The 16608-nt window shown below is 37.8% G+C and overlaps 2 protein-coding genes across 2 annotated transcripts; both read right to left on the bottom strand.

The window, feature by feature from the left end:
- Window positions 1-315: 315 nt before the first annotated feature.
- Window positions 316-8291, bottom strand: map9 (microtubule-associated protein 9). The gene is made up of 13 exons (XM_077570962.1): window positions 5941-8291; window positions 5767-5851; window positions 4946-5419; window positions 4689-4861; window positions 4334-4370; window positions 4188-4255; window positions 4037-4098; window positions 3812-3953; window positions 3589-3666; window positions 3300-3461; window positions 2135-2280; window positions 1225-1360; window positions 316-1109 (listed from the first exon to the last, which is right to left on the bottom strand). The coding sequence occupies exons 1-13, from the start codon at window positions 6010-6012 to the stop codon at window positions 990-992; spliced, it is 1755 nt and encodes a 584-aa protein (XP_077427088.1). The 5' UTR covers window positions 6013-8291; the 3' UTR covers window positions 316-989.
- Window positions 8292-8449: 158 nt separating this feature from the next.
- Window positions 8450-14394, bottom strand: smim14 (small integral membrane protein 14). The gene is made up of 5 exons (XM_077570963.1): window positions 14298-14394; window positions 12640-12734; window positions 10069-10117; window positions 9828-9985; window positions 8450-8606 (listed from the first exon to the last, which is right to left on the bottom strand). Exons 2-5 carry the CDS (start codon window positions 12712-12714, stop codon window positions 8568-8570), a joined length of 321 nt encoding a protein of 106 aa, XP_077427089.1. The 5' UTR covers window positions 12715-12734; window positions 14298-14394; the 3' UTR covers window positions 8450-8567.
- Between the last annotated feature and the right edge of the window lie 2214 nt (window positions 14395-16608).

Raw genomic sequence — 16608 nt, forward strand, 5'->3', positions numbered from 1 at the left:
AGTTTGGGGGAGGGGTGTCCGGGGCGAATTAATTTCTTCTTCCTGGGGGAAGGTGTAACAAAAATAATTTGCAAATCACTGCACTAGATTCACACACAGCTCAGTTAGGAGGGATTTGGACCAACTTCCCCTCACAGAATTTCTTGCCTTCCGCTTGGAAACTTGAAACTTCATCTCCCTCAACAGCTTTTCGTTTGAGTTGAGGTTAGGAGACTGATGAGATGCCTTTATGACTTTACAGTGGATATAAAACATTCTACCAGATGTCTGTTTTTTGGGGATACAAAAAAAAAACAGAGACCAAGATAATTTTTTGGTTGTTTTTTAAGTTTTATTGTGACCTTGAGCCTGTACAACTCAATAAAAAAAATCAGTTCAGTCCCTATGATTGAACAGAGAACACACAACTTTGGAGATATAATATGTAAAATATATATTTTTTAGCATCTCAGTTGTAAACATGCATCATCCCACAAACAAGAGTGGGTAGTTCAGCAATTAGCATTTGCACAAAAACTATAATTGCTTGTTCAGAAAAACAAAAATCTGTCATATCAATCAATACCCTGTTGTCCGAAACTGAGACATTTCATTTTTGGGAAATATTTCTTACATTTTGGTAAAGACAATAAAACATGAGATAACAAAATAACTAAATCCAAAACCAACCAACACTTTTCTTACTTATCTAAAACACACAAAAAACAGCCCTAAGTATTTATAAAATACTACTCTAATCAATGTCTGTAATCTCATACTTTCTATTCTATATTAACATGAAAATCATTAATAAAACGAAACACTTTCCTTCCAGTTTAAATTTTCAAATCAAATCATCCACATGTTTCCATTTATTTGTTTATGATGGCGGAAGCCTATATGAGCTACACTCTTGACTGGTCACCAGTCACAATGCATTGATCCCAAGCAATATGCATGAAATTCAACAACGCAATTCAACAATTTGCGGACATTCCCGATTTTAAATATTATTTTCGAAATTGAATGGTTTTATTGGGAGGGCTCCATGGTGGGGGCGGACTGTCTCGCAGTATCACTTGGATTTGCCTTTCCTCTCTCTGTCGCTTTTGTTGTGTATCCTTCTTTGCCTGTTTTTAACAAGAAAATCAATACTGTAAAGTGCTCCCTAACAGTCATATATAGTTCTGCTATAACGTGAGATGTCAACGAGTTGATTTTATACAGGTAAGAAACTGTACTGACCAGCCACTGTTCAAACATCTCTATAGCCATTTTATCCTTTTCCTCTTGGATATATTGATCCTCCTGCGCTTTATTCTTGTTCTCCTGGCGTTCTGATGACACTTTTTTGTATAGGGCATCTGTCTTCTTCTCGCACCTGCGAAAATGATTAAATGGTTGACAGATAATGATGTTGAGTTGACACTTTCACACATTATAGAAGGGAGGGAGAGAGAAAGAGGGGGGGGGCATAGATAGATAGATAGATAGATAGATAGATAGATAGATAGCAACACGTATTTACCACCAAGATCCACTATAATTTATCCACAGGTACATTGAAGCATTTGTGGCCCCGCTGCATACACTAAAAATGACATTTGCTGCTAATAAATTTGTTTTATATAAATGTAGAGCTTTTCTAAATATACAAATGAACTGTTTTCAACTAAACTAGTAACTTTTCTCTTTATAACACGTAAAGATGATTCATATTTACAAGCAAAAATGGTTTCCTCCATTTTCTGATCTGTGTCAAGGGTCTAAATGGTGAAAATATCACATGAATGATTCCCAAGTAACTGCTTTTAAAATGATCATCTTATGACAGATTGCTCCTGTTCAGTGCAGGGACTGATATTTTCGGGTGGGACCCTGGAACCCACCCAAAATATTTAGGATTTTACCAGATTTTTTGACCTCCCAAAAATCTGGTAAAATCCTAAACTACTCTCCTTACATTTTTAGCTGCTTTTCCCCCTACCTTTGCCTCTTTTTGCTTTAAAGCATCAAAGCATTATTCGTATACCCTGGACTTGCTTCTATGTGTCTCCTCAATGCTGTATCCTCTGCCAACGATGGCTTTTTGGCAAGCCGCCCTTTATATTTCCTTACAGAGAGATATTCCACAAAGGAAATGCTTTGAACTTACCAGTTTGAAAAAGCTGATTTGCTGTCTCTCTTTCTTTCTTCCTCCTCCTCCTGCTTCTTCAGTGCAAGTTTCCTCTCAGTCTCTCTTTGTTGTCGATACTTTTCTCTGAGTAATTCATCATTCCTATGCTTCCATTGATAAAACACCTGCCATGACATTCGTTACAATTAGATACAGAGTACTTTGGGTAGTGTTGAAGAAAAGGATAGTTTTTTTCCGCATGTTCGTTTTCTTTCGCGTAGTGAGAATGTTGGTTATCCGAATGCAGGCTGGAGATCGATGAACAGTCACTTCGAAGCTTTTATTTCTACAGAATATTCCGGGCACAAGTGAGTTCTAGAAAATGGCTGCAGCCTCTCACAAGTGTGAAGACTTCAGAGGACTTACAACATTCTTATACTATCTTGAAGGGCGGTACCACAAAACACCCAATCTCCCAGCCCACCCGGAGTTCACCAGACATGAGATAAGACTTTTAAAGACAACATTCAATACACATTGACTTCAAACACAGTCAAATTGTATATTGTTGTGGAAATAGAGGAGGCCCTACAGACAAGACGACAGCCGGCAGAGATAAGAAATCATACTAACACATTGACTTCAACCACAGACAAATGGTCTATTGTTGTGAAAATAGAGGCAAACCCCCCCCCCCCCCCCAAGACATGCCGGCACGAGCAGAAATTGCGACAGCACTCACAAAGACACATCCACAGATAAAAGTTCTACTGAGGAAATAAGCCAATTAAAACAGTTATGACTAAATCTGGGCAGAAGACCCTCTTTAGTAGCTTTTTTTCCCTGCTCAATTTCGAAATATAAACATAATTGGTCGTATGGGTGAAAATTATTTGCAATTATTAACTGTGCGAAGTTTGGAGCTTAAGCTTGTTTGCTACCTTCACTTTTGTTTTCAGTTACCAGATGCTTTGCAAGAAAAAGAGAAAGATTTTTAGGTCAATATTAAAAGTGGTTTATAATAACAAATGTCAATATGTCCAAATAGTTTTGATTCCCTTAAAATTGAGATACTCCCCAAATTTCAATCACATTGAAGGATTTTAGATGTTTCTTTTTCATATCCATTGTAGTGGAGCTCATTTGTATCCTCCTACGAGGGGTTTCCCAATGTACTTTTCAGATGAACGCATGACGATTGTACCTTTTCAGCCGCTATCTTTTTTTCCTCTACCTCCTCCACCACTCTTTGCTCTTTCCTCATTCTATGCTTGTCTTCCTTTGATTTTGCTTTGAGCATCACATCTTTCTTTTCTTTCCAAGCCTCATATGACGCGGCGGCGTCTTTCTTTTTTTCTTCTTCTCTCTGTTTGGTTTGGGGGACAAAGTCAGCCATGTGCATAAAATGAAAACATTTACCACGATTTTGTTTTACCGTAGTCTGGCAGAGATGTCCACTGTGCTGAGAGGTTCTTATCTTCTCAGCTGCTCACCTTTTTCTTTTCTTCTTGCAGAATCTTCTCTTTGTGTAAGTTCTCAGAAGACTTTTCCTTTTTCTTTTTGAGCCATTCCTTGGAGGAACACAAATAAGATTTGTACTGATTGACATCAAATATTCAAATGCCTTCTTCTGAAACGAACACAAAAACACTGTGCACTCAGTAGTTTTTTTGTGTGTGTGGATGAAGACAAGATATATGGCATTGTCCTACTGACCTGGTAAACAGTGGCCCTGAGAGAATCGGCAGCTTGTGGTTGACAATCTTGGGAAACTTTACAATCCAGAATTTTGAGAGTTCCCAGATACCTTGATTCTACCTTCTTAGTGTTGGGTCTCTGAGACTGAGAACTGGATGCCCTGAATGATATGAAATGAAAGAAGGACGCTTAAGTCACAAAGCTTTTTCACAAATATAAAGTAAGTTGGATAATATTACTGACCTGATATCAGATTTGTTTTGAACTTGAGTGACTTCAGCGACGGAGTGTTTTTCCGGCTCTTGCTGAAAAAAAGAAGAATAACCTTATAAAATTAAACAGAAAATATCACGAAGGATCCACAGAAAAGGCACATCATGACATAACATCTTACAATGGACTCTTTCAAAGATTTGGAATATATCCTCTGTAAATCTTTGGTGTCGCCTAACGTGAGGCCATCTAAAAACAATAGAAATACAAATTAGAAAATGCTGCTTGATACAGAATCAATTTAAAATGTGATGTTTGACTGCTCACTTGAATCAGGTGAATCCGCACAGCATTCGTCTGTCAACTAACAACAGCACACGTGACAAATAGATATTTTTGACACATATACTTGATAACATGTTGTGATCATACTCGCCTGGCATAACATTGGACTACTTTGTTTCTCTGTTAAGGTACTAATTTACCAATGTTTATTAATGAGCATTTGATATCTTTTGTGAAAAATAAAGGGCCATTAATTGATTCTTATTCATCGATTATCAGCAATTTTCAGCGATACAGAACTGCACTACTTTGTGGTTCCAAGGGTAGGTAAGATGATAGATAGAAGATAAATAACAACAGTGTGCAATATGCAAATGTGAAACATAAAACAACGCACGTGGGGACTGCTGCTCCTTGTCAGGATCCTTTCAGGAGCTGAGATGTCAGTGACGTTGCAGATATTGGTGGCAAGGGGAGCTGAAGGTGAAGTTTCTGTTGTCTCTGTCACGTGAATGTTCAATCCCATAGTTCTTTGTCTAGGTTTGGGTTTGGGAGTCTCCTTTTCAATACCTACATATATACATGCAGAACGGAACAGGTGAGCATTTGTGTGTTTGAATGTAAAGTATTTGTTTTAGAATGGTGTAAACAGACCAGAGGTCATCACACATTTAAGGTCAGTGTCTAATGAAGCCCCGAAGCGATTTTCACAACCTGTGTCTCCACTCTCTGCCCTACTTTCAGGCCGAATGGGCGCTGGAGAGATACTGCTGTGGAAAGGTAAGGGAAAGTCCAGAGGAGCATCGTGTGACGGGGATAACAGGGATTTAATGGATTTGTCTTTTGTGGGACAACGGCTGGCCACCTTTACAGCATCATTATTATACTGTTTGTCGTCTTCACTTGATAACTGACAACTGTTTGTAGTATCGTTTTCACGCTGCGGTGCAATCGTATCTTCATCCACAGAAATTCGTTTCAGGGATTTCAAGAAAGAAGTCCTTTTTTTTGTCTCTTGTTTTTCATCGTCATCAGAGAAGTCAAAGTCGTTGATTCTGCTTTTATTCTTGCTGGCTTTGAATGCGTCAGACCTGTTTTTTCTTGATTTAAGGAGGTTGTCCAAAAAATCTGTGGCATACAGAAAATTACAAATGTATTTAATACCAATTTACGCTTTAAGCATAGCAAGCATACCAAAAACAATACTCTATAGCTAGTGTATTGCTGATGCCCAAGAGCGCAAATAGTTTGGGAAATGGGAATGTATTACGTTTTTTACAATGCAATAAAGACACATGCAATAATAGAATACAGTATGTTTAGGGGCCTGTTTAGACAGGGTTGGGGCATGCTTTCATTAGGCTTTTTTTGGCGAAAAGACGCCAGACACAAGGGAAGCTGCAAATAACATCTTACAATTTAATTAATCAAACGTCGAAAATGAAATGTGTTAACAGTTGTGCAATTCGTCTTACCATCGCTATCTTCATACACATTTTCGGAATATAGAAGTGTTGTTGATTTTCTAGCTCTGACGGTGAGCGCAGCTTCAAGTTCATCCTGCAAAGAAACAACGAATAGGTTAAGTCGCCCGAGTCCATTTTCCAAACGAAGTAACTAACCATCAATAATAATGCAGCGGCTTTTACCTGGAACGTTGTTCTTTTTGTTGTTTTGGGACTTTGCGAGTAAGCAAGAATGTCGAATGTTTGATTTGTCATGTCTGAAACTATAAACAGGCTTATTGGCTAAGACTTAGCATGCTCGCTACTTTTTGCTAGTAGCAACAAGTCACCAGACCAGAGAGTCCGCAGAGTTGCTCATTTACATGACTGACATGATTTACAGATATCACTGTACGTATAGTCGTTCCTACAAATATCAAATAGCTGTTTGATTCATTCCAATGTAACGGATGGATGGCTAATGTTGTGAACGTCCAAAGGCTACCGTGGAAATGCCATTTTGTTGACGGTAACCTAGGGAGACGCAGTTTCCGGTTTGTCATTGCGCATGCGCGTTGCAGTCTTTGTATCATCTACTGTGCACTTGAAGAGTTTTTTTGTTTTTTTTTACTCGATGGAGTTTATGGGGGGTTGGGGTATACAGCATCTTTGTGCCGCCGGATTACGTCTTTAAATTTTGTAAATAAAAACAAAATCTCCCTTCCATTCGGCTAGCTCTGGGTGAGGTGGTATTTCTGGACTTGTTTTTAGCTCTATTGTGGATTGTTCTATTATCCGTTGAGCATAATTTTAATTGGGTAGCTTTAGGTATTTGGTATTCTTACTGCTGATATTGTCATTGTGTGCATTGCATCTTTTCCAATTTCCCCTCACGGAACAATAAAGGGATAACAAAGCATAGCAAAACATTGTAGCAATCTATAATTTTATTGATAAATTCACCCTCAACATTTATTTTAAACAAAAAACATGGAAATGTTGCCGGCGTTATCATTTAAAAATTTAACCATGGGCAATTGTGAACAGTTTTATCATTCACAATACCAACTTGGAAGCAATTTAGGGTTCAGTGTTGTGCACAAGAGCATTTTGACAGATGTTAAAAAAAAAGTATATTACATATAGGGCATATTGCTATAAACAGAAGTATGGCCTGAAGGCCTTCAACACCTACGGCCTTTCCTTTTGAGGACTAACTGTTCAGTTACCTGGAGATACAAATCAATCTGATGCTTTGCTTCCACAATATCCTCCTCATGGTCATGAGTCTGGTGAATGGTGACTTCCTATTTCAGCAACATAAGGTGCAATGCCATGCACTTAAATGTGAGGCGATTTCACAGTGCCTGGTGGGCCATGCTGCACAAGGCAATCAATCATGTATGTGTTCTGCAAATACTGGCGCTTATAGTTGTGATGTCTGTAAGATCAAGGCGTATGTACCCACACTTACTGCATCCTCAAGGCGTATGTACCCACACTTACTGCATCCCCGGGTTATCTTAAAATGTTAACTCTGAAGCAGTAGGCCTCCCCATGATCGCTGCTGATATAAAGCAAAGAGGACAGAGCTGGACTATTGCATTGATGTTTGAAGCATAACCAGTAACCACATTTGCGTGTGTTTAAAATGAGTGTTTTTGTAGACATCCTGTGTTTGCCATTGTTAAAATGGTTACAATTTGAGACAAAAACATTAATTGTAGCAATATTGTCAACACTGGAGATTCTTCATTGAGATGTTAAATTTTTTTTTTTTTGAAGCGGAACATACCGTTAATGTTAATAAAATTACAAGAAAATAACTAGAACTTCTCAAGTCATCACATGATGACAATACAGGCTTACAGGTACTTTTTCCTGAGTAAACTTTTTAACAAGACTCACTCATCATGACCTGTCTTGGACTGCAAAATAATATTACTAAGAAATTAAGTGAAATTACCGTCATAGCCTGTGAGGCATTTTGTCCAAACGAGGGTACATTTAATTATGAAATATGTGAAACATTTTCAATTAAAATTATGTAAGATTATTATCCACTGTATAATTATGATTACACAAAATACATTTCCCTCTTAAAACTAGGCTGCAGACCAAAAGATGAATGCTGTGCATGAGCAACAATCCTGTATATCCAATAGGAGTATCTTATCTGATACATTCCACCCTTTGCTAATGACTAAGCAACATACAGTATGTGCTTCATTTCACTAAGTTAAACTTATCTTCAAAAACTGATCATTACACAAGGGTATATAGTGTTATACATACATTCATAGTGTATTCATATAGTGTGTGTGTACAGAAATTATATACGCAATACAGTATATCATACCAAAATGTTTTCATTTTCGAACATTCTGACCTTGAAAAACAAGAGCTTCAGTTGGGTTCAACTAAGTGAGGGAGGTCATAAAGAGTGAAATCCTTGTACGTCCAAAAATATACTTTCCAGGAGACCAAAAAACCCACGTTTGTTCAGCCATTAACACTGCATTGTCAATGACAGTTTATCATTTTCAACTCTTTAGATTTGTCAATAAAAAACAGCACGCACACGTATGGATTGACCTATAGTATAGACTGTGAAAAAATATTACATTTACTTTTTTTTTTTTTACATAGGTGTTGACCCAGTGCCAGCAATTGTATCCCAAAACACACTGGAATTAGAACAGTAAAAAAAATATATATGAGAAGTATCTTTTAATGAATGCTGACATGGAGCAGGTGTTATCTGTGCCTCAGCAACACACTTTGGGAGGACATTCAGCTCCAGATGAGCATGGGCGGGTGGCTTCCCTCTCCTAGTCAACAGGTGGCGCTGGTGGTTCTCTTCCACCCCTCTACAACACACAATAACTGTCAGGATGGGTGTGACGGTGTTCTTTCAGTATTATACTCACGTATGGATAATTCCAAACATCCGGGCATTTCTGATACATGGTGAAAACAAATACTGTAGTGTATTGTATTGCTTTTTCCTGTGACTATCTTACTAATCATGCAGATTGTTATTCAGTAGTAGTCAAATGACATTTCATCACATTTTGAAATCAAAATAATCCTCACAAATCAAATTCCAATGATCCTAGGTTAAATGTTTTTTTAATGAGTGGAGAGCGTCTTTTCACCGAAGAAGACCTTGTGATGTAAGATCGGAATTGTCAATACACTTTGGATTCAATCTGATTCATAATTTCTGTCAGTTTCACATTATTAGAATGTGAATTAAAAAAACTTTAATATAAAAAAACTTTAATTCAATTGGATTCATGTCCGTGCTCTGGCAGATCCCATTCCAAACATTGAAAATGTTCTTAAGGTGAGGTCGTTATGTTTTTGATAAGCTAAATTCTTCGGCTATTTCGGCATAGCTCAGATTTTAAAATGTAGCTATTTTAAAATGAGTGATTACAGTAGACAAGCAATATCTAACTTATTTCAGAGTTATAAGGCATTTGCTCTCAAATCTATTTATTTATAGAAATCATTTAAAATTGTAAAAACAAAACAATTTTAACACTTGTGTACTCACTTTCTATAGAAAGTAAGTAAGCAAGCGTATGCACGGACAGCGTTGTGCTATGCAGTCATTCCCAACCATAATTGCACTTAAAAATATTTTTTTTTTCCCAAATGTTTCCGACTACAAATCATGTATCTTTTGTTCATCAAGGCAACATACAGTATAGTAATAGGCAGAACAATTACCGGTAAAATGACCTTCAGAATAGATTTGTGTTCAATTGAACAAGCCTAGGTTTCACTCAAGCAAGTAAATTTGTTTGTAAATTGCGATGGTATCATTAGTTCAGTACACCGTTTATACTTTTTGCGACATTTGTCTCTGGTGGTGTAGTTTGAGATTTTTCTAATGTTATGCATGTACCTTGGATCCACACTGGTATAATGAATGACATCGCTTCATCCTCAACATGAATTAATTTTATTCAGTAAAACAGACTATTCAAAGATAGACTCTTACACGCTCCACCCATCCACTTTCTGAACCGCTTTCCATGGTAATTAGAGATGAACTAAATGAGGATACGAGTAAAACTTACATTGCGGGGTTCGGTGGGTTTTCCAGTGGAGGGGGAACATCTGAGGGTCGAAGGGCGCAGCAAGAACAGGATCACAGCTAGTACCATCCATCCCAACATAATAACGGGGAGGGTCATCGCTTCTCCACTAATGAGCGATCCCCCATTCGGCCCAGGCACTGGACTCAAACACACAATACTGCTTTGGTGCTATTCTACGTGGCAACATTGAAATACGCTTGCATTAAGATGTCATACGCACATTCCAAAGGGCACTCCGTGTCTGTGCAGTAGGATTGAGAATTTCGGAGCTGGAAGTGAAACGATGGAATGAATAAAACAGAAAAGACTCGGATTACCACTGCAGTGATGATGCTGTTTTGACAAAAAGGTATGTGACAAAAAATATATATATATAAAAAGGGAAAGTCCATTTATTTCAAGAATTTGTTTTTAAAAAAGTGATGCTTGTATGTTATACAAGTTGACCAAATATTTCAAGCATTTATTAGTTCCAATTCACAAAATTAGAATACCATGACACAGTCCCCAAAGTCTCAATCTTGTCAGCTCGTTAACGCAAAACAGGACCACTGACTTGACAGTTTTGCAGAAAACCCATCACTGACCCCCTCCATAGGGAAGAAAAATCTAAAAAGAAGCCGGACGCTCATACAGCGCTGTCAAAGTACATTAACAGTTTGTTAAGAGGAAAGGGAAAATGTGGCCACCGGCAAAGGTGCACAAGTGAAAAGAATGACTGCAGTCTTGAGAGGATTGCAAAGCAACATTGATTCAGAAGGGGCGCTTCATAAGGGGTTTGATTGAGGCTGGTACCAGTGCATCAAGAACCTCAACCAACATCAGAAGCATCCGTACTGGGTTAAGGAGAATGAGTATTAGTCTGCCAGCCCACAGTTTTAAATCCAGGTTTTCAATGTCCCAGAGTCCGGAGGAAAGCTGGAGAAGCACAAAAGTCAAGCTGCTTTAAGTTTGCACACTTAGCAATGCTTTTAGGAGCGATGTCATTTGCTGATGTGGGTCTATTGTTTTATCACGTCCACAGTCAACGTAGCTGCCGACCAGGAAATTTCAGAGTACTTCAAAGCTTCCCACTGCTGACGAGCTTCTTGGACACAATTATTTTATTTTCCAGCACAAAGATTTGGCACCTGCCCACAAAGCCAAAACTGCCAAAATGGTTTTAATAGCCATGGAATTACAGTGCTTAATTGGCCAGCAAACTCGCCTGACTTAAAACATTAAACATTTATGGGGTATTGTCAGGTGGAAGGTGACGCAAACCTCAAATTGCAGATGATCTGAAAGCCCAAATCAAAACGCACCTAAATAACCTGTGTCTTCACACAACAAAGTTATGGCACAGGCTTGCAAAGTTAATTTGCCCAAAAGTCAAAACATCTTGGGTTACAATAACACCTAGAAAAAGGCCAGATAAAGTACTGAAGATATATTACTTTGATACACTTTTCAGAAAGCCAACATTTCTGTGTTTGGTCACATAAAAATATATAACACTGGATTTTTCCATCTTTCTGCCATAATCATCAAAATAAAAACAAATACAAGCTTGAAACATTTCACTTTATGTGAGGTAAAATCGTATAAAAATCAAGTTTCATTTAAAGGAAACAAAGTATTAGAGTAAATGGACTTTCCCTCAATATTCAATTTTTTTTTGCAAATACCTGTTCTCGTTCTTCCAATAAAAACATTAACGGTCACAGTCATCACAAACAATTACCCGTACAGCTAATGCTGAGCCATCAACTTACCATATCACTTAACCTAATTAGGGTCATACATAAATTGCATCCAATCCCAGCTGACATTGAGTAAGAGGAGGGGTACCACCCTACTTTGGTCGCCAGCCAATCACAGCGTGTACAAAGGCTTTTTTTTTAAAATACTGTATCACTTACAAGCATACAGAGGTCAGCCAATCTATAACATAACACTAAATGAAAGTAAAACTCCTCACCACTTAAGTTGTCAACAGTAAACTGTTGATTTTCCACGTTTGGCATTAGCTATTGTCTTTAGGTTGCACATTACATGAAAAACTGCTTGCTAAAATTACTTTGTGCATGTACAAAATTCTTCCTTGACAAAAAGCCTAAGAAAATACTAAACTGTAAACACTTTATTCAACAGTTGGTAACAGAGCCTCAAAACATGTTGCTGCATTACATATCGTTTGAACTGAACTTTTGTTTTACTTTTGAGAAATACTGTATCATTCATATTTTCCTTCTTCCACTTTTGCATAAATATGACAGTGGTCAAATGTGACGAATGTTAAAACGTTTAATATTAAGTCTTAATGAGGGCAACATTTTGATTCTTGAATGGACTATTTCCTTTTAAAAGGTTCCACGGTAGTTGTTATTTGGACAACACCCTTCTTTCTACAAGCCGCACAAATAGACTTGGAGCGTCTTTTTTTTTTTTGCCAGCTGCATCTTGCCATACAAGTTACACCTGTACAGGACGACGACGTCACCGGAAAGCTGACAACACACTGTTAATTGTAGTTAGCAATAGTGTACATGTTTTGAAAACCATGTTTTAACAAAAACTTTATTGTTGGTGGTGGGGGTGCGGGTGCGGGGCAATGGAAAAATCCACATCTTAAAGCAGCTCTCAAGGTAATCATTGAGCAGGAACCAGGATGTTGTCTCAGTGTGACTTAGCACCGTCCCATTTGATCATTCCATTTAGCTTACAGCAGAAACTAAACACTTCTTTATACAACGAAAATACTCTCCTTTTCGTCCTGATCCAATTGGGCATGTCAAGGTCCAACACTTACCAGGCTGATGAGGCGCCTCATTGCGTACTCATAGCTGCAGATGCACTCACAAGGGTCAAAGCCCCCTTCTGCCATGTCTTCAAATGTGACGTGACCTGAGAACAAAGCAGAAAGATTCCAAACGGGACAAACATAAGCAAGTGGAAACCGAAACTCCTGCTTGTCAGCGCAGTGCACTCTAGTTGTGTCACATACACACGCACAAAGACTGGGGGAGGAGACTGCTCAGGAAGCATCAGCATATAAATCATATGTAACAATTAATCACACTGTCCCATTTTCACTTTTTATTCAGTGTGATCTTTTAGGAACCAGCAGGATGTGCTAATCCCATTTGAGGTAGGACATTACTCATGATCTTTTTCAGTTTAAATAAGGTCCCAAGTGGAAACAGCTAATGATGGAAGAAGAAAGTCCCTTTCAATAGATGTACCGTAGCTCATTAAATGGCAACGATATACACTAATGCTTAGATGTGTAAGAAGCCATGCTTGGAAGCTTTATCTTTGGTCAGACGGCTATACAAAGCAGGATACTTATGTTCTGAACTCTTTGCAAAGATAACAGACCATTTCACACAGGGGCACAGCAAAAATAGCTGTAACAATGTGCTGAATACAGCCAAGTACAACTTCATGCAATTATGACAAGGAACCTGGGAATAAACATTTTGTTTATTTTCAACATAATTCCTTGACACCTGTCAGAAAGTAAGTGTGTGTGTGTCTTTTTATATTGTATGTAAACTTGTGGTTGAACTGTATCTCTCCATCCAGTAATTTTAATTTTGTTCAATCTCATCAAGCAGGTGCACGTGTACTTAATGAAACATCCTGCGAGTGGATGTTTGGATCGCTCTTTTTTAAAAGGGATACTTGACTAATTGAGCCATTTTCAACTGTAAGAATTTAATATTTTGTTGCTGTCAATGAAGATGACATCACCTGTGCTGAGTGAATAGGTGACGAGCAATCACGGCTCAGTATGATGACCAAACCTAGAAAACAGGTGAGCCATGATTGGCATTCATTGCCTATTTACACAGCACAGCTGATGTCATTTTTAGATGACAAGTGGCAAAATTAGTTTTTAAAGGCTTTTCCCCCTCTATGACGCTTCAATTGTGTAATATCCAAAGATGGCTGACCTGTTTTCCTGTGAAATATTGTCAGAAAACTATGCAAGAAATGTTCTTAAATATAACGGTTCTGATTGTCTCAATAAAAGTTACCCAAAAAGTTTTTAAAGGTATTAAATTGTTCACGAAACATAATGAAGTTATCACAATTATAGACAAAATATCTTCTTTCTGTTGAAAATGGCTCAATGAGTCAAGTACTCCTTTAAAGTGTCATAACGGTACATTTGGGAGAGACGACGGTCAGTTCGTGTGGAAACAACAGGGAAAAGTCATGCTCGGTACCGCTGAAATTCAAGGCAATTTTAGCATAAACAATTATTAAATTCAACACTTAACATAATTTTCCAATTAACTAGCGTCTCGCTAGCATAACTAAACAACAGCTGGGAAAATCCAAACAAAATGAGGTTTACGGAACTTTAACAAATAACAATAACGGGACTAGAAACTGACGAACAAAAACTTCCTTAGGGTTTTGCAGACCAGAATTCAGATTTGAGTGTAGCGAGGAGCTTACCGATGTCTTCTCACACAGAACAGCTGGTTTGATGTATCACATCACCTCAACGTTTGTGTTTGCTTTGCTGCACGTGAGCAAAGTTGCCATTCTTTACCACAAACATCCGGGAACCGGGGTGGGGGACAGGGGGGACAGGGGCGACAGGAGGAGGGGGGTTGCAAACAAAAGCATTTCATTGGTCAATTGGCCTTGCAAATAAGGACTGCCGTCCAATCATAGTGGAGCACGAGTGTAGTGAATAGAAAATAAACAGGCATCAGCCAAACAAAAGTACTGTAATCCTATCAACAGTTGATAACATTAGATGAAGAAAGTTTTTTAATATCCGATTAATATGTAACCTTTTTGCACGATGTAACAAAATCAAACAAATAAACATGTAATATATTTATGAATGCATGCTGCCACACAGCTCACAACCAATGAACAAAATCTCACGCATGCTTCCATATTCAACAACTAGTGGACGTACATTTGGTACCTGGACCTTAACTGATTTAAAACGCCTATTGTTAACATGACTATCACGTAGCAACACTACACATCATCTGGTGCAGTCAATAAATAAATAAACACACAAAGCATTTAAAGGACGTGCTCACCGGAAACGCCGATTCTTTGATACAGATAGCTTTGATACAACTTCGGCTGTTCGGCTGTGGTGAAAGCAAGCACTATATAAGTAAAGTTGAGTTGAGGATGGAAAGAAATGTTATTGTGGCAAAGCAAGCTGGCTGACGTGATTCTAAACCCCTTGGGCAGATTAAAATGTCTTCATGGCAGCATAAACTGAAATCTGATTGGACAAAACTACAGAGACAATATATTTAATAACATATATATGAACTTTGTTTTTTAAATTTGCAAATACTGTATTCTTATTTGGAATGTGATGAATTTGACACCACCATCAGTGACCCCATGATAAAGGGATATCAAAGATAACACAAAAAGGATATTTTAGTTGAACAAAAATGGATTAATTTTCACCGGCTTTAAAGATTCAAAACCATAGGAATATTATACTTTTATCACTGGAATTCTCTTTAAACTTTATACTACAACTATCCACTGTTTAAAATCTGACTAAATACCTCTAGGTTGTCTGCAGAAAAGTTTAGTGTGAGGACATTTCAAGTCAGATTTTATAGGTGAGGTTTGCCTTCAAACTTTGGGGTGTTATAAGTATCATGATGAGGGTGTATGCGCGCTATGCTAAAATTTTCCATATGCAGTGGTTCAGAAAAGTGCCTGAGCAAATAATTGACAAGAAAGGTACAAACGATTTAATTATAAAACAGGACAAAGAAGACTGAAAAATAATTTCAAGGTAGTATATACCATTTATGCACTCCAGGGTGAAGGCTGACAAACAAAATAATTCAATGCAAATGAAACTGTGAAAAGGTAGGTTTCTTTCAGAGTTCCTGGCCAGGCTTGGTTGAGCAGGTCAGACTACATAATGGTCATTTCATTTGGTCCATTAGACAAAAGATGGGCCTTGTAACAAAGACAAGTCCAAGCCTAAGCACCTAAGACATAAAGATAGTTACCTTAAACATAAATTCAGAAAAAATCTATCGTTTCATGCAGTGTCCTGTACTGATACTTAAAGCTGTTCATTAGTATTTACAAAGTGCATGTGTTTGAGCTAGTAATTGGGAGTGGATAATGTCCAGGACAATGGTGCCTTGACTTACGATTATAACTCAAAACACTTAACTCAAATCGTCTTTCTCCATTGAAATAAATGGAAATGCCCTTATTACGTTCAGCCCCAGATTGTGCTCTTCATGGTATGCATGCTTTGGCCACTAGGGGCAGTATAATACAAAGAGTTGTAAACTAAACAAAATCTGTCGTAATATTCAGTTTTCATTATGGATAGAGTATATCCCTCTGACTATTATTAATTTGTGTGTGCAGGTGCAGTTCGTTAAAATCTCTATTGCTTAAAGTGTTGCAAAACCACTGTAGATGCAATTTGTTAGCTCGTCTATGGCATTCTGCATTGTGTGATAGCATTAAACTAACAGACATTCAAATGGATGTGGTTGTTAAAAGTATTTATTTATTTATTTTATGTTTCACTTGAGAGAAAACTGAATGGCGAGAAACAGCTCAAAGCTTTTCTGAACTGAAAAACTGCTTCTCTCGGCATCCAACGCTAAAATTTGTTGCTCGCAAGTCTGGGAAAAAATCAGCAAAGCAATGGCTTTTATCTTGGAAACCTCGAAAGTAGCATCTCTCGTAAGTCATGGTACCACTGTAAATGGAATATTGAGGAAAAGGCAAAGAGTCACATTGG

The sequence above is a fragment of the Vanacampus margaritifer genome, chromosome 7 (assembly GCF_051991255.1).
Source record: "Vanacampus margaritifer isolate UIUO_Vmar chromosome 7, RoL_Vmar_1.0, whole genome shotgun sequence".
NCBI classification, from domain to species: domain Eukaryota; kingdom Metazoa; phylum Chordata; class Actinopteri; order Syngnathiformes; family Syngnathidae; genus Vanacampus; species Vanacampus margaritifer.

Coding starts and splice junctions, on each gene's coding strand:
- map9 (XM_077570962.1), bottom strand. CDS start 6,012: ATGACAAATCAAACATTCGACATTCTTGCTTACTCGCAAAGTCCCAAA. Junction 5,420..5,766: donor TGTGTATGAAGATAGCGATG/GTAAGACGAATT, acceptor TGTATGCCACAG/ATTTTTTGGACAACCTCCTT. Junction 2,281..3,299: donor AAAAGATAGCGGCTGAAAAG/GTACAATCGTCA, acceptor ATGTCATGGCAG/GTGTTTTATCAATGGAAGCA.
- smim14 (XM_077570963.1), bottom strand. CDS start 12,714: ATGGCAGAAGGGGGCTTTGACCCTTGTGAGTGCATCTGCAGCTATGAG. Junction 10,118..12,639: donor TGAGGCGCCTCATCAGCCTG/GTAAGTGTTGGA, acceptor TTTCACTTCCAG/CTCCGAAATTCTCAATCCTA. Junction 9,986..10,068: donor CACGGAGTGCCCTTTGGAAT/GTGCGTATGACA, acceptor GTTTGAGTCCAG/TGCCTGGGCCGAATGGGGGA.